This window comes from Penicillium mononematosum (assembly GCF_028829835.1).
Source record: "Penicillium mononematosum strain IBT 11891 chromosome Unknown utg000002l:1.0-8112719.0:1.0-8118358.0, whole genome shotgun sequence".
Classification (NCBI taxonomy): Eukaryota; Fungi; Ascomycota; class Eurotiomycetes; order Eurotiales; family Aspergillaceae; genus Penicillium; species Penicillium mononematosum.
Window position 1 is genome coordinate 1,616,828 of NW_026643272.1, and position 24,637 is coordinate 1,641,464.

General features: G+C 47.8%; 11 protein-coding genes across 11 annotated transcripts; 8 read left to right on the top strand and 3 right to left on the bottom strand.

Annotated features, from left to right (window-relative positions):
- Window positions 1–831: 831 nt before the first annotated feature.
- Window positions 832–1,558, top strand: N7519_002360 (uncharacterized protein; the record flags this gene model as incomplete). The annotated part of the gene is made up of 2 exons (XM_057289138.1): window positions 832–1,066; window positions 1,416–1,558. 2 exons carry the CDS (start codon window positions 832–834, stop codon window positions 1,556–1,558), a joined length of 378 nt encoding a protein of 125 aa, XP_057150340.1.
- Window positions 1,559–2,282: 724 nt separating this feature from the next.
- N7519_002361 (uncharacterized protein) lies at window positions 2,283–2,969 on the top strand (the record flags this gene model as incomplete). Its single annotated transcript, XM_057289139.1, has 1 exon — window positions 2,283–2,969. One exon carries the CDS (start codon window positions 2,283–2,285, stop codon window positions 2,967–2,969), a length of 687 nt encoding a protein of 228 aa, XP_057150341.1.
- Window positions 2,970–4,171: 1,202 nt separating this feature from the next.
- On the top strand, window positions 4,172–4,538 carry N7519_002362 (uncharacterized protein; the record flags this gene model as incomplete). The annotated part of the gene is made up of 2 exons (XM_057289140.1): window positions 4,172–4,391; window positions 4,456–4,538. 2 exons carry the CDS (start codon window positions 4,172–4,174, stop codon window positions 4,536–4,538), a joined length of 303 nt encoding a protein of 100 aa, XP_057150342.1.
- A 548-nt stretch (window positions 4,539–5,086) lies between these two features.
- On the top strand, window positions 5,087–6,346 carry N7519_002363 (putative malic acid transport protein; the record flags this gene model as incomplete). The annotated part of the gene is made up of 2 exons (XM_057289141.1): window positions 5,087–6,064; window positions 6,128–6,346. The coding sequence occupies 2 exons, from the start codon at window positions 5,087–5,089 to the stop codon at window positions 6,344–6,346; spliced, it is 1,197 nt and encodes a 398-aa protein (XP_057150343.1).
- A 909-nt stretch (window positions 6,347–7,255) lies between these two features.
- N7519_002364 (uncharacterized protein) lies at window positions 7,256–8,217 on the top strand (the record flags this gene model as incomplete). The annotated part of the gene is made up of 2 exons (XM_057289142.1): window positions 7,256–7,323; window positions 7,404–8,217. 2 exons carry the CDS (start codon window positions 7,256–7,258, stop codon window positions 8,215–8,217), a joined length of 882 nt encoding a protein of 293 aa, XP_057150344.1.
- Window positions 8,218–8,386: 169 nt separating this feature from the next.
- On the bottom strand, window positions 8,387–10,313 carry N7519_002365 (flavin-containing monooxygenase; the record flags this gene model as incomplete). The annotated part of the gene is made up of 2 exons (XM_057289143.1): window positions 8,387–9,621; window positions 9,680–10,313. The coding sequence occupies 2 exons, from the start codon at window positions 10,311–10,313 to the stop codon at window positions 8,387–8,389; spliced, it is 1,869 nt and encodes a 622-aa protein (XP_057150345.1).
- Window positions 10,314–12,240: 1,927 nt separating this feature from the next.
- N7519_002366 (glycoside hydrolase family 47 protein) lies at window positions 12,241–14,043 on the top strand (the record flags this gene model as incomplete). Its single annotated transcript, XM_057289144.1, has 2 exons — window positions 12,241–12,546; window positions 12,586–14,043. The coding sequence occupies 2 exons, from the start codon at window positions 12,241–12,243 to the stop codon at window positions 14,041–14,043; spliced, it is 1,764 nt and encodes a 587-aa protein (XP_057150346.1).
- An 869-nt stretch (window positions 14,044–14,912) lies between these two features.
- On the top strand, window positions 14,913–16,424 carry N7519_002367 (transferase family protein; the record flags this gene model as incomplete). Its single annotated transcript, XM_057289145.1, has 1 exon — window positions 14,913–16,424. The coding sequence occupies one exon, from the start codon at window positions 14,913–14,915 to the stop codon at window positions 16,422–16,424; it is 1,512 nt and encodes a 503-aa protein (XP_057150347.1).
- A 197-nt stretch (window positions 16,425–16,621) lies between these two features.
- Window positions 16,622–18,715, bottom strand: N7519_002368 (phosphate transporter; the record flags this gene model as incomplete). The annotated part of the gene is made up of 6 exons (XM_057289146.1): window positions 16,622–17,019; window positions 17,075–17,113; window positions 17,142–18,004; window positions 18,062–18,393; window positions 18,478–18,585; window positions 18,653–18,715. 6 exons carry the CDS (start codon window positions 18,713–18,715, stop codon window positions 16,622–16,624), a joined length of 1,803 nt encoding a protein of 600 aa, XP_057150348.1.
- A 648-nt stretch (window positions 18,716–19,363) lies between these two features.
- On the bottom strand, window positions 19,364–20,165 carry N7519_002369 (uncharacterized protein; the record flags this gene model as incomplete). The annotated part of the gene is made up of 4 exons (XM_057289147.1): window positions 19,364–19,560; window positions 19,650–19,850; window positions 19,900–20,052; window positions 20,114–20,165. The coding sequence occupies 4 exons, from the start codon at window positions 20,163–20,165 to the stop codon at window positions 19,364–19,366; spliced, it is 603 nt and encodes a 200-aa protein (XP_057150349.1).
- A 2,768-nt stretch (window positions 20,166–22,933) lies between these two features.
- On the top strand, window positions 22,934–23,830 carry N7519_002370 (uncharacterized protein; the record flags this gene model as incomplete). Its single annotated transcript, XM_057289148.1, has 1 exon — window positions 22,934–23,830. The coding sequence occupies one exon, from the start codon at window positions 22,934–22,936 to the stop codon at window positions 23,828–23,830; it is 897 nt and encodes a 298-aa protein (XP_057150350.1).
- Window positions 23,831–24,637: the final 807 nt, after the last annotated feature.

Below are 24,637 nucleotides of genomic sequence, written 5' to 3' on the forward strand. Positions count from 1 at the left end.
GGCAGAAGGAGTATGGGGTAGAAGGGGTAATGGGGTAGAAGGAGTATGGGGTAGAAGGGGACTTGACCCAAGACTTACTTTTTTTAAAATAAAAATGAAAAATGCCGCGAGGCCGAGGACGTGGGGGGAGCAGAAATGTCACAGCGCAGGTTGCGCTGGTGAGAACTGGGTTGGTAACTTGGGAAGAGAAGAGAGAGAGAGAAGAAAGAAAGAGAAAAGTGAGGGGGAGGGGGGTATTTATAGGAGACCCTGAGTCCCCTAGACGGAGGGTACTGCAAAAATGGAAGGAACGATGGACACAATGAGCACGCGTTATGTGTCTCGACCATTGAACTTCCATTTTAGGCAGGGGCGACTGTGACGAGACAGCCTATTGTCACCCGGGGCCTGCTATTGAGCCTATTGAGCACTTCAATCTAAAATGGCAGGAGCTACTACCGAAAAGAGACCAAAGGACTATTCAGCCTTAAGCTTGATTTCCAGACCAAAAGCCCATTGCTGCAGACTCGATGTCTACCTGGTAGATAGTCGAACTTGCAAACAAAACAGGGAATAGCCTCAACTTTGTGCTCCAACACTCACGCTAGGGAGCAATTGAGAGACAACCTTTATAAGACTCGTGTCTCTATGGACATAGCTATATATAACTTTATGTATCTGTAATCTGCCTAGCCAAGACATCAGGCCTTTGTGGTTAGATGTGTGTCGCATGGCTCTACCACTTTGCAGTCGATGTATTGCCAGACATGAGAAATGCCCTCGGATCCCCTGTTTTATGCCTAGGCAACCCAAGACACTGGTGAATTTTGGCTGTCTAATCTCTCATATTAGATGGCATCACGCTCGCTGGATCTGATGACGACTATCTTTCCACATTGTGTGGATGTTATACTGGAATGGTACCCTTTCCCCGTTGTCGATGTGGTCATTGCATTGATGTGTCTCGGCAGGGGTGACATAGTCACCCCAGACGAGAACACCAGGCTCTTTGGGAACATGCACAACCCACCTAAGTCAGCCAAGCAGTGGTTATCAATCATCAGCACGGCAACGCGCCGATTATCCGGTTTATCTATCCCCATCTTCAAATAAACGGACTTTCACAACCTGATTCCCTGTGACGATGACGGCCCCAGTCGTCTGTTTATGTCGTTCCCATAATCGTTTACCGGCCTGGAAAAGCCCTGTCCCCCCTCAGCGAGTGGATCACAATAACCTTCGGGAATTCTGTTTGGTGCTGGAAGAGCCCCCTGGGTTCCCGGCCCTATGTCAGGCAAGCACATGCTGATATGGTTCGAGATACGACCTGAAAGACTGACGAGCTCTTAGGCTGAGACGACCCACAAGTCGAATTACTAGGCTCGCGGAAATACTGTACAATGTGCAGCTCGTTATATCAAAATGACAGCATGCAGTCAGCATATCCAGCGTGAACATACCAGCAGCACACAAAGATGTCTACAACCTCGACCGAGACAACGCCTTCCTACACATCCCAGAGAAGCAAGGCAAGATTGAAGTCTCCACACACCATTACCATGCTAAGCAAAACCGCTAACCGTCTTGAATGACTGGCTACTACTTTTTACAGGTTAAATGCTTACAATTCATTATTATGATCTCGAATATAAGTGCATCGCAAATATCCATGGATGTTTGCTGAAACAACACGACCCGCAGCTACCACCCTATACGACAGCTGGCCAAGCAGGCCCGCGTTCTGCGAAGACTGGACGGCGGATGTGCCTTGTAGCCAGGATTTCGGTATTCGAGAAAGGGCAACAGTGCACACACCAATAAGGACGAAACATTATTCGGATTATATGAATAATGTGTGGTTATACACGCTGGCGGGCGTGACAGAGACATGGAAGAAGATGACTATATGTGAATTTGATACGGTCTGTGGCTTGTCATAATGATTTTGTACAATGTCAGTCAACCTCAGTTTTTATTAGACTGCCCTAAGACTCTTTCCATCCTTTCAGAGCAGCTCGAATGGTTCTTTGACTCCTTTATTCTTTATTCTTCGTCAGTTCCCTAAGCCTCCAGCGCTCTTGGTCTTGATTATGCGTTATTCTGCACAATGGTATTGACTATGCTCTTTGTTTCTCTTTGTTCCTAAGATCAACTAACTAAAACTATATAAGCGTACTCGATGCACCGCGTCGTTTTATCAGGATACCAACAAGCTCTCAAGAAGTTTGAGTTAGTGGGTAAGCGCTTAACATATTTCCCTCAACCTCAATTGGTTTGGTGAGCTTAGAGGCAGCTTCATCGCGATGGCCGCCAAGTACCCCGAGTTTGAGCCATTGGGCGATACCTTTCGACGATGGATGGAGCGTGCCGATGAGCCCGGGTGTTATATTCCCAGAACCACACTTACTGTGGCAGGCCTCGATCCTACGCTCTGGCATGTCGCTTCCAGCCCGAAGCCCCTTACGCTGGAATGGGAGGCCTGGGCCGATACTTTTGGCCTAACACTTGACGACCCAGCGAGCAAACAAACTATGTATCTGGGCCAATCAGTTCTTAAAATCAAAGGCGAGCATACATACTGGATGGGGCGAATCGGACCAGGCGTTATATTCATAGACAACATAAAGAGAGCACAGGATCCCAGGAACTTTTACATGTCCGAATTTACCAAGGCTCTCTATGAGTTGCATTATCCCTTGGAAAGCCTAAAGTGTGTTATCGTTACTACGGTCGTTCAAGAGGAAACCAGGCCCTTTATTCGAGAGGATATTTATGAGTCCCAGGGGCTTGGGTTTCCATCTAAGGAGCCGCGAACTTGGGAGTCTCCTTCGCCGGAGTTTTGCGGTATTCTTGGTACTCCAATTGGTAAAGTTGTCGCGGCCTTTGTCTTGTGTGCATATGGTCAGGGGGTCAAACGGATTCCGCGGATCATGACATTCCATACTGGCATGGTTGAACTCAACATTCGGTTTGATATTGAGGATGTCTGAGAACCTACCTTGATTCGCTTGACTAACTCTCAGCAGCTGATTTTCCCAGATAATGGATAGTCCTTTCCTTTGGCGAGTAGGTGATTGAGCATTACTGACATTGTTTTTGGAGTGTTTTTGCCTGGTTCTATAGTTGTGACATGGATAAATGTAGAAGCTTTCAAGTTGAAACGACGCTTATTTTGTTTAAATCCAACGTACTTCATATTTTATGTAGGAGACATCCCATAGGACTAATAAGAGGACGAAACTAGTCTGGGCTTTTAAATCCTGTAAAGACTGTTTATTTCTGACTCGTTCGTTTAAATCAGTATTGTGTCAAAGAGATATTTTGATATAGCCGACAGGGGAAAATAAGAACGATCATGGAATATATCCTGGCGATCTATACTTGAAGAATATTAGTTGACGTCTCTATTCGACCCTCAGGAGCGTAGACACTGATGACTAGGTAGATTGCAAAAAAGTATCTTCTTTGACCGTCATTACCGGAAGTCATATTGGATGTAGATAATATACATATGTACATATATGTACCTACTACCTTGTACCGAGGTTCGCTGCGAAACCACTCTATTACACGCCCTTGGCTGCTGCCTACGGGAGCACTTGCATTGTATTTTACTTCCTTTGAGGTTAGGCCTTTTTTCTTTTCTTTTTTGGTTTACACTTCTCTTGCAATTTACTTGTCTATACTGAACTTGTTACTTCAAATTGCTGTGTACATGAATTGACCAATTAAAGTAGATAGTATGTAACGTCGATGACAAGCTTTTAACTAAACACATTAGCCACGTCAGGGCTATTTTTGGGCTTTCTTCAATCAAATGCCACACAACAATGTAATGATTGGTGGATACAGATGTAGTGCTCAAACATTAATTGTGTCAAAAACATGGCCAATGGGATGGTCACGTATAGAGACAACACATCAGATTGCAAATCGGAGGTATCGACACTTGTGACCTTGAAGTTTATTTGTTCCTTCCTTTGTTTTCTTTTTCTTTCTTTCTTTATCCCCCTCTTCATCTCGTTTCATCAGTCGCATCAGTGCTAGTCCCTAGCATCGCGAGGCATCTACGGTTCCCAGCGGAGGCTCTCTCCATCATGCACTGACCCACCTCTTACAATCCAAACTGCCTTCGAAACCAACTGCAATTCCCCGATCTGACTGAGACTTTCTTTCTCTAATTCTGTTCACAATGGGGCTCTCCAACGCAGCCATCATTGTCATTGTCCTTGTCGCCTGTCTCGCAGCAACCGCACTGGGAGCATCGCTCTTTAAACACTACAAACCCGCCGATGGAGAGACCCCGTTCAGTCCGGGCTACGATCAGAAGGTGTACATGGCCGAGGTGCGAGCTCGAGGATTTAACAATCTGAGGCAGATATCCTGGGGTGGAAGAGATCTGGAGTCGCGTTGTATGTTCCGGTGAATTGTTGAACTGATCATCTCGCTGACTTTGATTAGATCCAGCGGGGCCAGGCTACCCGGGCTACCCGGGCTACTATCGGCCCCCCACTTACACCGAAGACACCAACTACACAAAAGACACAGGGAGCTCGTAACTCCCCCTTCTTCTTTCCCCTTCAACCCTTGGAAGGTTTCACGAAATGGATGATTGCTGGAACATGTTACACAATGAGGAACTGGCGTTACACGGGGTTACAGCGAGTTATATGGGTTGAAAGTTCTCAGGGGAAAAGCACTGAGGCGTGAATGGGTTCGCCTGGTTTCAGGGGACTACGCATATGCATTCGGGGTATTCTGATTCGGTCGGCCATGGTGGTTTGGACAATTTTTCGTCTGGAAATTATGACTTTTATGGTATGGGATGGCCCTGGATCTGCGAGCAACTCATCTTGAAATTATTGCCTTACGGTCAATTTGCTTTATCTGTACCTGATATTTGCAGTATTGCTCCAATCAAATACGAATTTTTTTATCTTTACAAAATGAAGCAATTGTGTGATCTGCAGATAGCTCCCACAAGCTTCGACCGATGACGTCAAGACAAATCGAAGCTTCCCTAAACCTGCATGTTCCCTCGAATTGATCAAAAGCATAGTAAGATCAATCTCCCACTCCAATTGAGGGGAATACCACAGAACCACACATGACAGATCGGGGCGACCTCCCTCCACCAGCGGGTCCGCTGTCTCGCGCCCTGTGGAATTTCGCATCGGTATGGTTCATCGTTCCGCAAGGAACAGGTATAATAGCCGTGATACTCTATCGACTGAAATACCAATTCGACGGGCTAACAACCCTCGCCACAATCGTATGGATCTACACCATCGTCCAGCTCGGTTTATTCCTCATCCTCTATCTCATACGCACATTCCTACACCCAAGACACGTCCTACACCAGCTGCGGAACAACAGCGCCGAAACATCATGTCTCTGCTGTGTCTCCATCGCTTTCACCTCTATCCTCGAGATGGCCGTCCTCCAATACGGTGACACAGCCGGGCTGGCCATTTACATCATGTGGTGGGTAAACACCGGCATGGCCATAGTCGCCTGTATGGTGATCCCATTCATCCACCTCAAGATGCAGCAGTCGGGCACACGACACATGCAGGCGGATATGTTGATGCCATTCCTTGCGGCGTTGACCTCTGCCGCGGGCGGCGGGGTTATATGTCGTCTCGCGCGTATCAGCCCCCGTCTCCAGGTCCCCGGCATCATCATCTCCTACCTCGAAGTCGGGGCCGGCCTTGCCCTCGTTTCTGCGTTCGAAACCATTATACTCTACCAATACTTCGGTCGTCCGTCACAGTCACCGGACACGGTGTACCAGGATATGATTATGTGCGGTCCTTGCGGACAGGCTTCGGTCGCGCTCCAGTCTTTGGGCGAGGCTGTTCATGCCGGGAGCTTTGCGGCGTATGATCGCGGTCAACTTTTGACTGCAGAGGCAGCTGGTCCCTTCGCTTTCATCAGTCATTTCACTGGTCTTCTTGTCTGGGGGTATGGGGTCTTTTGGTGGTTCTTTGCCATCCTGACTATCTGTTATACTCTGCACACACAACCTGGGGGCTGGAAGCAGTCACGTTTCACCATGGCTGTGTGGTCTGTGGTCTTCCCGTGGGTGCGTATATTGATTTCTTTGGTTTAATGGGGGGTGTTCTAACAGTCGTTCGGATTTCTCTAGGGTACTTTTACCAATGCTGCCGTTGAATTTGGGAGGATTATGGATTCCCCTGCCTTCGATGTGTTTTCCACTGCCCTTCTGCTGCTGCTTGTACTCATGTGGGTGATCATACAGATCTTCACATTGAAGGGCATAGTGACAGGGCGGGTCTTGGGCCTGGATCACGGATGGAGAAAACGATATGATGACCGACGACCTGCGGTAAACAAAGAAGCGTGAAACATCCCAATGACCAGGCTTGGGTTCGCTGATCTTGCAAGAAACTGCATACGTCTTCGATCACAGGACCCTAAGGGTCTGCATTATTGGAAAAGGTGCTACGCATTGCTCGGCCTTCCTGACCTCACCGACTTCCGCTGATATCATCAAGCCGGAGGAACTTTTGACCGGCTTCTCGGGCTACAAGTGGCCTTTATAGAAGTATTTTATACTCGGCAAGCTTGAGGGCATTTTCGAACGAAACCGAGTCATGTTTTGTGAGGAAATCTACATTCGAGATGAGATTTCATCATATGGGGTGGCTATGAATGGCCGCTCTGAGAAGTTGAGGCTGTGGATTTGCCCTGCCCAGTCGGGCACACGGGCACGGCGGAAAACCCCGACACACACCGAACATCAAAACGGCTGTCGATCAACAAATCCTGTGGCCAACGTACGGAGTACGGACTTTCTAGTCCGTATAGAGTCCGTATATTATATAGAGTATGGAGTACGTAGTGGATAGAGATGGTTTGGAATGTTTAAGAATATCACTTTGGAGTGGGGCCGTCCCATGGCCTCGTGGAAAAGGAATTGTAGATGCCTAGCCTTCAGGGTTTCAAAACACGGCACATATGTATGCGACAGGTTTATACTCCGTACCATGTGTCAAATGTCCCAGGCAACGAGAATGTATGTGCCTCTTCAGACAAAACTTCAGACATTACGGAGTAAACCCCCCCGTATTCGTACTAGTTCCCAGATACGCTGGACCCATGGCTCGTGCACGATGATACGAATACGGCTATATGTAGGGCCACGGCCAAGGCTGACAAGCTATATGTATTTATACTGAGCCCTTTAGCACTTTCTAGCTCTCAGCCTTCTATCTTTTTTTTCCTGTGTTGTAACCTTCAAGTCTGAAGCAATATGGACTTCACCGTGGAGTCCCCGGATACTATTCGAACCTATGATAGCGACACATCAAGCGAAGAACGGTATGTAATAATACTCCTGGAAGAAGAGCCCATATAAATTCTTTTATTTTACTGAGAATTATATCTAATATCATCCCCAGACCATCATCTCAACCCATCAAAACCAAAATACAGGCCAGGTTCCAAATAGCCCGGCCGCCCCCAAAATCAAGTCAATTACTTCGACTCAGCCCCAAACTACTTCTTCAAATCCAACAACTACCACCAAACCACCGACCAGTGCCAGTATTAGAGATATGGCAGCCACCACTCCGCAAATCAAAATTGACAAGAAGTTTCCCTCAACGCCCAAAGCTCGGCACGAGGGATATCTACGCAACCCTCAATGAACCATATATCACCAATAAACAGCCAGATGGACAAGACCATCCCCAAGAGCAAGATCCACATTCAAACGATATCCAAGAAAAGGATATCGTCGCTGCAATGTGCCAGTCAAGCAGCAACACCCCATCATCAATTCACTTCCGCGACTCAAAATGCATCTGGCAAGCTAGCGCCAGCTCGGCAGGACCTGAGAAAGGCACTTGTTACAGATTCGTTATTAAAAAAGAAGAAAATACGACCGGGCCCGAGCAGTGTCGGATGATTATGCAGTGGGAGAAACGGACACTTTCTGCAAATGGGAATGCGGCATCTGGGTCTCCGGATAATGAACAGTTTGTTCTTATGGCGATTGACCGCAAGATTCGTCGGAAGAGTCGCATTGCTACGATGACTCGGGACGGGTTTGAGATTTTTGTGAGGAAGAGTTCCATCTTGGATCATCTTCGGACTTGTTTGGTGTTGACGGAGCCGGTTTCTGGGGGCTCGGCGGATTTCGAGACTTGGCTGTACTCTCTTGTGTTGACTTTGGGTGCCTCGGTGGCTTCTCAAGAAGGCTGGTTGGGTTGATTGTTAATTACCGAGGGGAAGTATACATGTATCTTGAACAGCACTGGTGCTACTAGTACTTATATTGGATTGGCTATCACAGGCCGACTGCAGCCATAAATATATACACATGAGCTAGAAGTAGTCTTCTTGCCAATGTTATGCAAGCCCAAACCCCACTTCTCAGTACCTACCAAGTAGTCAACCCCTCTTCCAGCGCTTTGATCTGCAATGCCAGCAGACGCGAGTAGTACCTGCTAAGAGCGAGGTTCCCTCCCATAAACCAGAATCCAGGGTGACCACTCCGCCGCCAGATAGTCCGCATTTCACCCTCTTTATCAAGACCCCAGATATCACCAACCCTGTCAGCGACCTTGTCGCCGAAAATGACACGAGTCTCGGTTCTCATGTTCTGATATCCAGTGGCAAACACGATTTCATCGGCTTCAAGCTCTGAACCATCCGCAAATCGGAGTCCATGGGGAAGAACTTGGCTGATTTCCTGACCATGCTTGACCTTGACCTTCCCATCAATAATGAGCTGGCTTCCACCGACGTCAATGTAGTACCCGCCTCCGCGATGGTAGTACTTCATCAATAGACCGCTGTCCATTGGTCCGTTGTCGACCTTGAAACCTGCCTTTTCCAGCCCTTCGGTCGTCTTTGCGTCGTTCTGAATCGTGAGTTTGGTGACTTTAACTTGTTGCGCTTTGAGTAGGCGCAATGGAACGCTCGTGAGATAAAGATCGGCGTCTTCGGTTGGCGGACCGGTCCCATCATAGAGCCCTTTGAAGGCAATACTCAAGGTAGAGTCGGATGATACCACGCAGGTAGAGCTTCGCTGCACCATAGTCACGTCGTACCCTTTCTCGACGAAGTCCTGCGCGATATCGTTTGCCGAGTTACACGATCCAACGACGATGGCCTTTTTACCCTTTGACTCGGAATTCGCGCCAGGATGCTCCGAGCTGTGGCACAGGCGATCTCCCTTGAAATCTTCCATTCCTTCGAAAGTGGGCATGTTTTTCTTGCCAGAGTGGCCGGTAGCTTGGATAATGTGGCGTGGGTGTAAGGTGCGCGTCTCGGTTCCGTTTTCTGTCTTGCGCTCGAGAACAACAGTCCATTGCTTCTTGTCCTCATCCCAGGATGACGATTTCATCTCGGTTTGCATCCAAACATTGAGCTCTCGGAACTTCACGTATGTCTCGAAGAAATCCGCCAGTTTGTCCTTTGGTGTGTAGATGGGCCAGTCGGGCGGGAAGGGTAAGTAAGGCATGTGGTCGTACCATACCGGGTCATGGAGAACAAGCTGATGGTATCGCTGACGCCAGTTGTCTCCGATCTTCTCTTCTCGGTCGATGATGAGGGTGTCAACCTCGAGCATCTTGAGACGTGCAGCAGCAGTCAAGCCACCCTGGCCAGCACCTTAATTCTTCAAGTTAGTTTTCATATTTCTAGAGGGAAACACTTCATCGACACATACCAACTATCAATACTGCCGGATCCTTGCCCTCGAAGTTAATCTCATCAATACGCCGATCTTTCCAGTTCTTCCGACCTTGCTGCTCGCCATGTCGAACACCAAATGGCCTCTCCTTGTTCTCCTCGTGGCCCTTTATCTCGACCATGGAAGTGAAGACGGTGAAAATGTACCATTTGCCATCATCTTCCGCCAGTCGCATGATACCATTTCCCTGTCCATTCTCGGTGGTGACCTTGATGTGGAATTCAATTCCGAAGACATCACCAAAGGAATCAATAGGAGCCTTGTGTGGGGATTTGAAGTCAACTGATCGATCGATTTCGATTTTACTAGGTGCTGTCTCGGTGACAAAGGCGGAGATAGGTTGACTCCCCTCGAGGGTGCGGAAGTCCCACGAATAACACAGGTGGTCACGCCAGTAGCAATTCTCGAGAAATAGTGATGCGACCGCTGCCTTGTCTCTGGATGCGAGACCCGTGTTTAGCTGATTGGTGATTTCGTCCGCAACAGCGTTCGGGTCTAATGCAACATCCGACTCGGATGACATGGTCTTGGGGAATTGGCCGAGTTCGATGTTGCAGGAACCCGGCACAACTCGCTCATGCGATGGCGGGATGTCGTTGGAAATTGCCATATTGGTTTGGTGTGGTTGATTTGCAATTGAGGGTATTGGGGAAAGTGACACGAACAGAGATGCAATGGGATAACCCCTCACTTTTTATTTCGTTAATCGCCCCGCATTTTGAACAACACAGAACCTTGGAAGGTTCCAATACATGCCTAAGGTGTATTTACATATGAGAACCTGCAGATCCAGGGCTATCTGTGCCCTGGTTTACCCGACCCACTGTGTATGTCATTCCGGGGTCTTACCTAGGTAGTCTGCTAATCCCGGCAAACGTTAGCGATAGGTCACCTTGTCTGCACTTCTGCACTTTATTCATGATACTTCCTCCCTTATGCCATTCAATTACTACAACTTTCGATACTTCTGTGGTCGATGTGTAGAATTCAGTTGATTTGATTGGACCGAAGGAACCTACTTTAGTACAAAACCTCGAGCTTAAGGTTAATTATCCCAAAGTAAGTATTTAAACGGCATATATAACCCTTGTTGTGACATTCATGACTCTTCTCGGCTCTTTTTGCCTATGGGGGATGCTTGCCTGTTGCGCGTGACCACATACTGCAGCTAGCCATGTGAGATATATAGAACCCGAGTTCCTTGCCCGACAGGGTAATATTATGCGCTAATATGTTCTCTGTGGGCCAATTTACCATATAAAGCAGCCAAACAGGCTCCTATCTCCATCAAGTATTAACTATTAAGGAACAATACCAAACGTTTTGGCCCTTTAACTGGAAAGATTAGGATTGCTATTGTTACCAGCTTTATTTAGGGATATAGAATATATTAGCGGATCACATTACATCAACTAGCATCATTGGTCTAGTGGTAGAATTCGTCGTTGCCATCGACGAGGCCCGTGTTCGATTCACGGATGATGCACAACAATTTCTTTTTTTTGTTTTTCGTACTCAGTACCAATTGAGTATATATTTCTTTGTATTTGATTTTTATTAGTTGTCTTCAATCATCATTGCACACGCATTGCAGTGTATGAGATGACGACAATGTTGGATGTCCCTCTCCGGCCAGAACAGCATCAACAAGCTCATATCAATTGTTGAACGATGCATAGGCAATTCAATTAGCATATGAAGAATAAGTCGTACACATAGCGTCCGCCCCTCTCATCACGGGTCTGAATTATTCCAGCTACTATGTTTAATAGGGGGTTCATATGCAGAAAGTTGCCATATCTACTCTCGGAGGAGTCCACCTGGGTATCCACCTATATACCCACTGGAACTACCTAATGGCTCTGCAACACTCCAGGCCCACGTGGCTCGACGTAGGTGCTGTTTGGGAAGGAGCCCCTGGACGTGTTTCGATCCGAGGAAGGAACCTTGGAACACCTGAAACGGGTACATTAAGCCTTACAAGAAACCGTTCCTCTTGCAAACAATCTTGGAACCTTGTCACTCTCAACATCTACCTCAATTCTCCGCTTCAATGCCATGCCAGCCCTAGAGTTTTGGAAGATTAATATAGGCGTTTCTACCCGAGGTAATTTCCCGTTTGTAGCAGAGCGGAGCATGGTCTTACATTGTTTCGATTACTTGAACAAATCCATAACTCTAGTGATACAGAATATTTCCCTTCTAATTTGCATTACAATAATCAAGCTTAACTCGTGAAAGACAGATATAGGCTTAGCAATGCAGAGGAGGACAGAGCATCCATGGATAAGTCCAGAAGGGCGTCGTACAATCCTCAATCTAAATTTAGATAGATTAAATCCTTCTCCTTCCATTCCCGGCCAAATCTGGGCTTAGTAGGTACCTAAACTTCGCCCTCCATCGGTGAACGGAATGCGGGGATTTATTTTTTTTTTTTGTCTCTCTTTCCACATCCCTTGATTCTGTTGGTGATGTTGACCACGATATCTTCCAAGGTTCATTTGAATATGCCGGCCTGATTGTAGCGCGAAATCACCATGAGTCGTGCCTACCGTCAGATCATACGCGCTTGCCTCGGGACCTTTTTATTGTACCTGCTTTACCGTTGTCATCGCACAAACGACGGCATTCTTCTCACGACCCCTTCACAAGATGCATCCAAAGTCACCTTGAATATTGAAATAAACCCAAACTCACTATGGAGAAAACTGCCCGTGCGATACCCAGTTGCTGAAGTGCAGCCACTACCCGTAACACTACCCCAGACGTTACCCAAGGTCCAATTGGCAGACTCCAAAGTATCTCGTCTCAACTTGGACCCCCAAACCACCAGACAGATCGCCGTGAAAGAAGCCTTTGAACGATGTTGACACTCATATGAGTCGCTTGCCTGGGGCGCAGATGAGCTTGCGCCTCTCAGTAGTAGTTTGAGAAATAAGTGGGGATGGGGTGCTACGCTAATTGACAACCTTGACACACTGTGGATCATGGGGATGCACGATGAATTCAAGAAGGCTGTGGCTGCAGTCACACATATCAAATTCGAAGACACACAGTCACCCGAAATTAATACCCATGAACTCAATATCCATTTACTCGGAGGCCTGCTGGCGGCATTTGATCTCAGCGCTGATGCGAAATTGCTGGGAAAGGCCATCGAGCTGGGCGATATGCTTTATGCTGCCTTTGATACTCCGAACAGAATGCCCATCATACATTGGAACGCACGTAAAGCTGTCCGCCGAGAAGAGCAGCTTGTAGGAGAGAGTGTACTTGGCGCAGAGCTGGGCTCATTCACATTGGAATTCACCAGATTGTCTCAGATTACCGGTGACCCAAAGTACTTTGACGCGGCCCAACGAGTTATGGAATTGTTCGATAACAAACAGGACACCACTAAACTCCCAGGCCTGTGGCCTGTCTCCGTGAATGCTAGAGAAGGGATTTTCGACGACAATGTGTTCACATTGGGCGCTGAAGCAAGCTCACTGTACAAGTCGCTACCCGGGGCGTACGCTTTGCTAGGAGGAAAAGTGCCCATGTATCGCAGGATGTACGAGAATGTCACGCTCACAGCCGCGGGCCACAATCTATTCCGACCAATGAACCCCGAGGGCAAGGACGTCCTCATCTCTGGCACTGTTAGAGTGGTCACAGCAGATAATGGGAACCAACAAATACACCTAGAGCCGCAAATGCAGTACCGGTCTTGTTTTGCGGGTGGTATGTTCGCACTAGGGGGCGCACTACTCAACATCCCTGGCCACCAGGAAATCGCCCATAAGCTGGTCGATGGATGCATCTGGGCTCACCGGGTCATTCCGCTTAGGATTATGCCCGAATCCTTTGATGTGGTTCCATGTGCATCGCAGAAAAGCTGCCCGTGGAGCGAATGGCACTGGAAGCAGGAGGTCTGGAAAAATGCGAACAGGCTCGAGCCAGAACCAGATCCGAATCTCAATGTCGATACTTTTATTAGAGACCATCGTCTGCCCAAAGGGTTCACGGGAATCTCGGACACTGCTTATAACCTGCGCCCGGAAGTGATCGAGAGTATCTTTACTCTCTACCGCGTCAGTGGTCGTGAAGATCTACTCGATGCAGCTTGGGATATGTTCCAGGCAATGCAAAGTGCAACGCAGACGAAGAATGGAAATGCGGCTATTGGCGATGTCACGGATGAGGGTGGTGAAATGACTCTCAAAGACTCGATGGACGGCATGTGGATGTCGCAGACGCTCAAATATTTCTACCTCATGTTTAGCCCTCCGGACCTGATCAGTTTGGATGAGTTTGCTTTTAATGCCGGAGGACATCCGCTGAAACGTCCAAATGAGTAATGACAAGGGCTGTTCAAGGAACCGCATTTGTTTTGTATCACCATCGCTCTTCACATGGTTGACTTATTTGATGGAGGGGTTGACTGGAATATCCATAATTGCACCGGTGTTTCGTTATATTTGAAGTAAGGCGTTATAGTTGGCTAAAAGCCACCAAGGAGCCTGAATTCCCGATGTCTTCACGTCTCAGACACAACTGATTGAGCTGGGGAATCCCTATCAGCTAGGAAGGTCTTCCAAGGTTCGACAGCAGAATATTCTAATTATTTCCATAGCTTATCATCATGCACGTCTCAGTAATCAAAAGATGGGAGAGGTAAATTGAAAGTCATATTCTTCATAACCTTCAGCCTGCCTCTCCTCCAGGGTCTTCCTTCTCTTTGGAGGGATTCCCGTTTTCGCGAAGTGTTCAAGTAGTGCTTTCACAATTGCAACGAAAGGACCTCTTTCTGCGGAGAACAGCCTAATAGTAGCAGCTCATTGGACAGATCTGGCAGAAGCATTTCAAATGGATGTGATCTTCATGAATTAGATGTGAGGGGCAGACGCGGACGATGCGCCCGCGAGATTCCCCACTTATGCCTCAGGCTTTCAGAACGTTTAGATGCACGATGTCGGAGTCGAAACTGCTAATTTTATTCCAGTTCGATATTTAGCCGGTGCCTTGTCTGAGATAACCATGTGGCGTCAGTCTCAAACCGTCGAGCTCTCCTTCTGTGCAAGTTTTAATTACTAGGGGCTTGGCGTGGAATTGACACACAATGGCACACAATGACGGATATTGACTCATGAACTCAGCAAGATAAAAATGAATAAGATTGATCTAAAAAGATTATAGGCCCTGAGCACACTTTACACACAAATACGACATGACCACCATCGAGTCCACAAGGCTGCGACCAGCCAACCAGCTACCACCGACATCAACACCCCTGTCCATCCTCGATGCAACGGTCGCGCGGTTCTCTCCAACAGGAGCAATTTGGATTTTCGACCAACATCTAGACTTAGATCAGAAGACATTAATCGAGCATTTACGAACTTCCTTCATTGAAACCCTATCAAAATTCCCCCAATGGGCAGGCCAACTCCAATGGGCAACCGTCAACCCCAAAGGAAACCACACCGAGCGTTTCAATCGTCCATTGATCGTATACGGAACAGACACCGACCCAGGTGTCGAATGGACGGTAATCGAACATGCCTTCCGAGCAGACGAAATCGTCCCCACAGCGGAGGAACGTGCTTCATCAAGCACCGATTCTCAGCCCGGCGCATGGGCAGGCGATGCCTTCAACGAAAGACTCTTCGTATCATCCAACCCACTCGCACTAGCCAATCTGCGCGATTATGCCGGTCTACCAGGAATGCAAGTCCAAATCAGTCTTCTCCAGGAAGGGGGCTACGTCATCGGAGTCAAGATGGCGCACTGTCTAGCAGACGCACAGACGCTAATGGTATTCATGCATCAATGGGCCCATAGCAGCAAAAAGCAATTCGGGAACCAACCGGAAACCCCGCTAATGGGCGAGCCCGTGTTCGATCCTGCGTTGCTGGATAGCTGTGCTGCGGGCGATATTGATAGCCCCGAGCCAGACCAAGGCCTCGTGCGCATCGCTCGCAAATTACCTCTACATCGGTATAGCTGGTGGGATACTGCTGCCGAGGGTTACCCACCATTTCTTATACCGACGACGGAGAACTCCAAACCTCCGCCCGGAGAACTCGAGCACAGACGAGTCTCGCCCTCGGAACCAGCGCCGTGGGTTTCATGGGATTTCTCTAAGAAAGTCAGATATACACAGTTGCACTTCACAGCCGTAGAGCTAAGCAAATTCCAAGCTACGGCCCTCGACACAGGGGGTCGATGTGATATCTCTAGACTGGATGCTCTGCTCGCACACCTGTGGATAGCCATTATACGAGCACGCGGACAGGCCAACTCTTCAAGACGCGTATATATGGATCTTAGTCTCGGTGCACGAGCGCGTGTTTCGCCCGCTCTTCCTGATACGTTCGTTGGATCCCCGCTGTTCCTGACTCATGTTAGTGGAATGGCTTTTTCGGTATGTCAGGAGATAATAGGCGAGACGGCTAGCCGGATCCGAGAGACGATGAAGGAGTTTACGGCTGATGCTGTGGGTGCGATGTTGCATGATGCTGCGCACGAGGTATCGCCGCAGCGGCTGTGGCAGGCATTTTTAGGGTCCGACCATACGCTTGTCACGTCGTGGCTGCGACTGCGGTTGTATGATGTTGACTTTATAGGTGGGAATAAGCCACGTTATGTGCATGCTGTGATGCCGAAGATGGATGGGTGTCTTCAGGTGATGGATAGTGGGGTTCAGGATGGGGGGGATGGATGTTGCGCTTTATCTTGATGAGGTTGCTATGGGGCGGTTGCTCGATGGTGGCTGCTCTTGGGTTTGAATTGTGAATACATCTTTAAAGTTAATTATAGTGGACATGCGTGTCTATTGGTTTATATTCACGTAGCCGCAACTACCAAACCCAAATAAAACAGATTCTAAATATATACAGAAGAATAATTAGAGATAGACATGGAGCGCAGCAATACCTAGGCACTCATTGAAAGGGCCCGATGCCGTGATGTCCGTTTCCGACAATCGGCATCCCGACTCCTGCGTCCCATTCTGCCAAGAGACAAGCTCTCAAGAGTCTCGGGAGTACCACCCCAAAGCTTGGTTCTGCCATTCCGTTTTTGTTGAATTGGTGGAATCCAGTAGTGTGTGACGATTGCGCCAAGGATCATACAGGCGCTGAAGACAAGGAGAACAATGCCGTGCATGCGGGTTGCTTCGGGACCTGGCCCTGAGCCAAAGTGGTAGAACGTTGAGAAGATCTGTACGAGAATAGAGCCAAGCTTTCCGGCCCCAGCGCTGATGCCGTGACAGCTTGCGCGGTATCGGGTTGGGAAGATCTCGGCGGGTATCATATAGGTTGTTCCATTGGGACCTGTGGATAGTTTAGTTAGAATGACTCGATGCGTCGTGCCCTGGGTTTGACTCACCAAAGTTGAACAAGATTTGGCCGACAATATACAATGCCACTATGACAGGGGGGGTAGGAATAAAGACAGACGAACAGGGTCCCCAGGGCGATGAACAAAGCCGCCAGCCCGAGGAACATGTACTTCTGCAGGGCAACACGATCCAGCTTCTGGGCAAACATGATGAGCAGTATGCCCCCGACAAAACTCCCGATATTGAGCACAATCAGCCCACGCACAGAGGTATGCATGAACATATCGTAGAGATTGGCATTTGGTGTCTCGTCGGTCTTCCAGTTCGGTGCGGCACGAGTGATATGAAGTTCGCCCCACGTCTTTGCTAAAAATTGAGGGCTCGACAATCCAATACCGTAAAAGCCAAAGTCAAGAAGGAGCCAAGCGAGAGAGCAACCAGCCAGATGGCGCCAGTTTCCTTCTGTCCAGAAGTACCGTATGATGTCGGTGCGTGCCAAACGCCAGTGAGAGTTGAGGGTGGCGGGGGGGAGGCGGGTGAACTCATCGTCGTCATCAATATCGAAGGTCGAACTGCTAGCAATGGATGAGATCGGGGGTAGTTGAATCGCGCTACCGGCACTGCATGTAGCGGTCGTTCCCCAGCCCCCAGAATCAATTATACCAGGCGTGTCACTGAAAAGCGTGGTTGCATCAAACTCCGCAGTGACGGGATCGTCCACGATATCGACTAGGTAGCGAGGACTCTCTGGGATGGCGAACCGGAAAAGAGTAGCGACTACGCCGGGCACGACTCCAATGGCGATCACCCAGCGCCACATTATATCAACAGTGCGGGTAAGGTCTTCACCCGGACTGCTATTACTGCGAGCCACCGCGATGACAATCAAGGAGACAATGTTACCTGCGATCTGACCGAGTGGCTGCATGAAGAAGACGGTGGCCAGCATGCGGGCTCTGTGCTTGGTAGGGGCAAATCTGACATTCCATGGTCAGTTTCTCCATGATTGAAGATTTCGAGATCGATCGACCTACTCAGACGTGATCACTGCACTGAGTGGATAATCTGCGCCAACTCCAATACCGACACAGATTCTCCACCAAACAAGCCATGCGAAGACGTTCATGCTGCCGTCCACACCTGTCGAGGACATGACCACACCCAGGGTGGCTGTAATGAGGAGTACCAATTCCACACCGTACATCTTCTTCCGCCCATTTTTATCGGCTAGAAAACCAAATGCCACTTGCCCTAACAGGGTCCCACCAAGTGTTGCGATATTGATGCCGGTGAGTCGTAGTGAGGAAGTGTCGTCTCTCCAGTACACATAGGAGATCATCGGTATGGCCACATTACCGGCAAATAGCTATATCGTATTAGCAGTTGCCGTGTATGGAGAGTAAGACATTTCAATATATTGTGTTTCACGTGGAACGTGGGGTAAACGCACTGTGTAACCATCGAGGAAGAACCCAAGACCAGCGACCAACACGACAATCCATTGAAACTTCTGTCTGTCGATAGTCTCATAGATCTGTCGCATGCGAACAAATCGATCCTACAACAGAGCTGTTAGCGATCTTGTATGCATGCCATGGTTATCAACATGCGGGGGGATTCCATACCTGCTCATGATCGAAGTCCCTGGCACGGTCGGTTTTATACAACCGGTGGTGGAACTTGCCCATGGTGAATACCTTACTTTCTACAGAGTAGAAAGTTGAAAGTTCAAAGGTGAAATGAGCTACATTTCATATAATGTCAGATGTTTAGATTCTACCCGGGACTTTCAAAGTTTTGTAAACCTTGGAAAGGTTACAGATTGATCCCTGCAGACGCTAATGCGGGGCTAAGCGGCAAACCTTTTTGGAACGAGCCAAAGCTTTGGGGGTGTTTTCTCCACGTGCAGCGTCTCTGATGCTTGACTTGTCGACGTTCAACTTGCTGACCCACATGGGCAACCACGAGGGTAATTGTTCGCTCGATGAGACATCTAGAATCTTGGGATTAATGCTATTTTATTATACTTCTCGTATGTTCGCCTGGGCAGGTGGCTGGATAAAATGCGGAATTAAATCCTAATATTTTATATTCTATATTCTAATATTCTAATATTCTAATTTTATTCTAATTAATCTGTTAACGTTGAATCCCAAATTAATTAATTTATTTCACGTGGATGTACTCCGTACTCCGTACAATGATCTATGCTCAACAGTATGTAACGCCCAGGGGTATCTTGGTATTATGTACATGAATACATATCTGGCCCCCAATTTGACCAACTCCAACTCCATTTAAATATGATTTATATGCATCTGTCCCTCGTGGACTATTCATCCAATCGTCAGGTCGTATGACAACATCTGACAAAATGCTGTGCAGTCTGCAGAGAGAGGAATCAGCCAATCATCCAGAGAGAGAAACTTAAATGTGCACTGACCATCATCGTCAAGAAACTGAACCGTAAGATTTCTCATTTGAGACAGAATCTCGAAGTTCGGATTCAGATCAAGTAGGGCTGGTCGCCCGGCTTTCTTCGGGGGGTTTAATTGAGGCGATGCAGTTTACTAGGGCCGTTAGCAACGTCACTGTGACAGAGTGGATGTGGCTGAAACTCACGGGGTATGGAAACGTATCGTTTGAGCTCCCTCCGTTGCGAGTTAGCAAAGAACAGCATTACCCGTTTCCCGTTATGCCCGCGGAGGATGCGAAGATTTTGGCTGATGCACTCTTCACCCCGGCCTTTGGACTTGGCCTCAGCCATCCCGCCGATAAATATCAACTTGGAGCCGAGTAGCAGTTCTTGAAATCGTACACAATCTGCGGGTGTAAGCAAAGGTTTTCACTCTGAGGTTTATCGGTCGCGTACCATCCCAGTGATCAAATTTATATGATAGCTGCGTCATAAATACCGTGCTTCCCGTCTGGACAGTTTGCTGGTCCATAAAGGACACACGAAGAGGGTAATCGTCGCCTGTTTTTGGATGTTCTAGGTGGGGGACCGGTAGTTTTGTATTTGAGACTATACATGAATTTGAATAGTCAGCCATGTTATGTATCCTTCGGAGATATAGACAACTCACAGCCGTGAATGAAAGGTGTTTGCTGGCCTAGTCCCCCCCGAGTTCGAGACATCTTAATGCGCCCGTTGAGTCCTTGCAGATATCAATGAATGTGTATTTCAGCTTGAATAGCTGGCCGCTTTTGACAAAGGAACTACCAACAAGTCAGCGCATTCCTCAAGGAACTCTTTTCTCAGCACAAACATTTGCACGGCAGGTGTCAACTCGAGCCGCACGACATCATCGTAGAACTGCCAGGATTGCTTTCTCGAGCTAGACCCTGGTGATGTCGTAGGGCTCGGGGAAGAGGATGCCCGTTGACGCGGACGACACGGTGGAGGAAGACGTGGTGCTTTGGCGTCGATCTACCCACTCCTGGAAATCTCGAGGAGAGAAAGAACTCATTCTCTCGAGAGGTGGTTATACTAAGGTGAGATAAGTAATGTAGTGAGGGCACGACGATCGGGCGGATCCCGTCAGAAAAAGATCGGCCAGGGACAAAAGTGGCATGTTTGACCATAGAATTGTATCGGGCAGAAAAGTAAATATACTCCCAGGCTTGACCCTATGATATTAAGAAACAGAAAATACAATGTGATGAGCGTACCTAGGTAACCTTGGAACATATTGATGTGGGGAGGGGGGTTGTGGAACGTGCCAAAATGGCTGGCTATCAGATCACGACAGGTTCCACCCATCGTTCTTTCCCATGTGGCTATGTGAGATTCATTGGCTCAGCTTGATATTGAATGATATCGTATTACGGAGTAGATTATCCGACCTCAGTACTCCGTACCAAGGCACATTTCTCTTACATTTTTCCAACCTTGGAAAAGGTTGCCTCCATCCGTGACTACATACACCCCTGCCCTAAAACTCTCCGAGGTAAGTCCGATTCCTTACAAGGAGCCATGGAATCTACCCGGATGAAACCTTGGAAGCTAACTTAATTCAAAATTGCCCTTACTTCTGGAAGTTATCTGGAAGTTATCTGGAAGTTACCCGGAAATTCATCCATGGAAGTTCATGTCGATCACCACCTTGTGGTTATACTTCTGATGCAGCTCCCCGATGCGGGTCGCATATCTCGGCTTTATAGGAAAGCCAAGATGCCAATTAATGCCGAGGTTTGCGAAGTATAATTGATGCTGGGCATCCAGCAATACTGACATATCTCACACAGAAATCGGTACTAAGACACGTAATAGCTCTTTTCGTTGAAGTCATTGCTCGGAACCAGACTTTCGAATTTCCCCTTCCAGCCAACCGACCCAGTGACATGGACCCAGTGACATACCGTGCCTGAATCAACTACCGGCTGAACGGTTTTGTGGCTCAATCACCAAGTGGACTATATGCGGAACCTCGTTAGCCGCATTTGTACAGATGAAAGGGCTGAGTCGAATTACAGAGTACTCCGTACTAGATGTAGATTCAATACTTCATGTGATATGTTCATGCAATTGGTGCTTATTCCAGAGAGTGTGACAAGGCAAACTTCCAATGACAGAGGCGACGTGAGGCATTGACCGGAGCAAAAGACATCCACGTGATTGTCTTAGCCCACTACCTAACTAGGTAGGTAATACGATACGTAGCCCCGGGTATACCTAAGTAGGCTTAGGTGATATTAACCCAAGGTACACAGCTAGGTTATTTCCTGGCGTTGCACTAGACTACCATTGGTGTCAGTATTATATCGATTATATCGACAGTTTCCTTGGCCTCGATGCGCCGCCCTTGTACATCTTGGTCAAAGCTTGGACAACCACACCATGGATTCTACCCATTCCCATAGGAAGAAAAGTCTCGATCTCTCAGATTGTCTGCCTGAAGAACAAGGAAAATCTGACACGCAGGACCGACCTCGTACTGGGACTGTTGCTCGGCGTCGACCATTTGCGGAATATATATATAGAAATGAGCCCGGGAGCACGAGATATATTAAACCCAGCTCATACGAAAATGAAGTGGATTAAATGGGATGTAATATGGCTACGTTTGCCAGTGTATATCAATAGCACTGCCTTCCTTGATCTCAGGTCTCGGTCCACCCAGGTCTGATGAAACGGAGGTGAGATGACAAGACGTCATATTCCTCTTAACAGTATTGAGAAGCATTTGGTCGAATTGCGCCTATCTAGGGAGGTCAAATTGTTCACATAGCCAGGCTATGTTGAAATTGTTTTATACTACTATGGTTATCTAAGATTCATCTCATTTCTCTATCAGCTGTACTCGGATTGTGCCCTTGCCTGTCATTATTATGCCTTAGGTATTTTGGCCACTTTCGCCCACCAAAGCTCTTTGGCTACCTACCTACAACATAGGTACATATATGTAGGTGCTTAGGTAGCCTGAGCGACTTCATACCTTTAATTTTGCTGTCCAGGTGAAAGGTCAATATACACAAGGCTATGATGTATCTGCCTACATATAAAAGCGACCTCAACAGCATGCACCAACTCTAGCCCGTCATCAACCCGACACCACATTCACCAAGCCTTTAACCTGACCAGACATCTGCCTACATATAAAGGTGACCTCAACAGTCTGAACTAACTCTCCTTTGTCAACACCCCGACACCACATCCACCAGGCTTGTGACCTGACCAGATATCTATCTACGCATCGGCAAAGTATTTATTTCAACGACTTATCTTTGACAACGCCTTTACATCTACTCAACTTACGACTTGCTAATGTCCTTTTTAGCGTTCAGTCTACGTCCATCAAACACTGTTACCTCTTACCTCTACCCGTCATACATAAGACAAAATCCCCTAAAGTGAGCACGATATCAAGACCAACTCACGCACAAATACAGTCACCGAAGTCAAAATGTTCGTCGATGCAGAATATGTCAAGTCTGCATTTGCGGGTGAACCCGTTTACTTCGGCATGAATCTAGTCGCTCCAGCTCCAGCTCCAGCTCAGTTTGGTCTTGAGTACTTCGGACCTCCAACCGTTGGTCCTAGCCCTGTTGCTTACGGCCCTTACAGGCCGCCGCCAGTTTACCCTGCTTTGTTAAATCCTCCTCCACCGGGTCCTCCACCGGGTCCTCCCCCGTATGACCAACCAATGATGGGTACTTTGTTTCCTCACTCTCAGTTCCTTGACCCGCCTCCTGTGAACCCTGGTTGCAACCACCCGAATTTTTGCATGGCAGCCTCCTATCCCGGCGAACCTGTTGAGACCCCCGGGAACAAATCTCGTGAGTGTCTTGTTGCTTATCGCAAATTCATGAACTGGATCCACACTGTCTACTATTCATCGAAGTCACCTGAGGCATTTGTGCAAGCTTGGAGACGGGCTCTCAGAGAGATGAGGCAGGCCTTTGGACCCCCACATCTTCCCACGGTCTTCGTCCTCAATCAGTTCCTTGCAGCGGTCAGTGCGAACCCCGACACCATTCCATGGGTTGAGTCGCTGCAGTTCGAGAGAGGTTCTCTGCCGGCATCGATACTAGATGAAGCCTTCGCTGATTTCCTGGAGTTTGAGGCATGTCGACTTGGAAACCAACAGTCAGTCTTGAGCCACCTACATACTGCCGTTTCTGATGTTGATCAAATTGAAAGTTTTCCCAAGCAATACTGTCCCTATCACCAGCGTCACACAAAGCACCCTGTTGAGGAATGTTTTCGAAACCCACAGAACACGAAGCGCAAGAGAAAATGGAGGAGAAAGCAGGCGCGTCTGGCAGCAGCTCTTGAGGCCAAGAAAGAGATCCAGCTATGATTGACGTGTTCAACTTACCAAAGACTCGGGGGCTCTTTAGACGAATTCTTGTCAGAGAGGTAACTGGGCTTTGAATAATCAGGTGAGTCTTAGTATCTGTTTCTTGTCGTGAGGAGGCTAAAGCCCCTGTTCTGTTCAGTGCAATTTGTGTTCGTTCTTTCATCCTCCGCATTCACTTTTGACATTCTCTTGCCAAGATGTTATCTCCTTGCCCTACATGTGTTTTGTTTTGAAAATCTTCAATGTTCCCACTCCGTGCATGCATGATGGGTCAGGACAGGAATGGCTACTTACACGCAGCCAGGCTAGTCCCAACGTTTGCTTCTTGCACTTTTCCCTTTGTCTTTTCTGTCTTGTACTCTGCACTTGATTTATGAGAATTTTACCCCTTTGCTTGCTTTCTATTGCGCCACAAATAGATGATATCAAATGATAATGAGGGAACGATGACCTAGGACCCCAACGAAAATCCCTAAGATATAAAGTAAGCAGAGACAGGCAAGCTTGGAAATATACCAATTATATATTGATACGGCTTTAGCGCGCCTGTCTACAATGTTACTCACTATTTTCTTAATATACATCCCTTAATACTATATTTACTCTATGGTCTTTTCTTCACTTACTGTCTTTCTGATATCTACTCCACTTACTTTCCACTCACATATCTTCTTCACTCACCATATTTCTTCCATCACCCCTCCACTCATTAACAACCTTCAATCATTCCACATCCTATCAATCCTATCACGGAAATCCAATCCTGGGGACACCTTGTCATTATTTATCGTGTAAGAAGCTGAACCA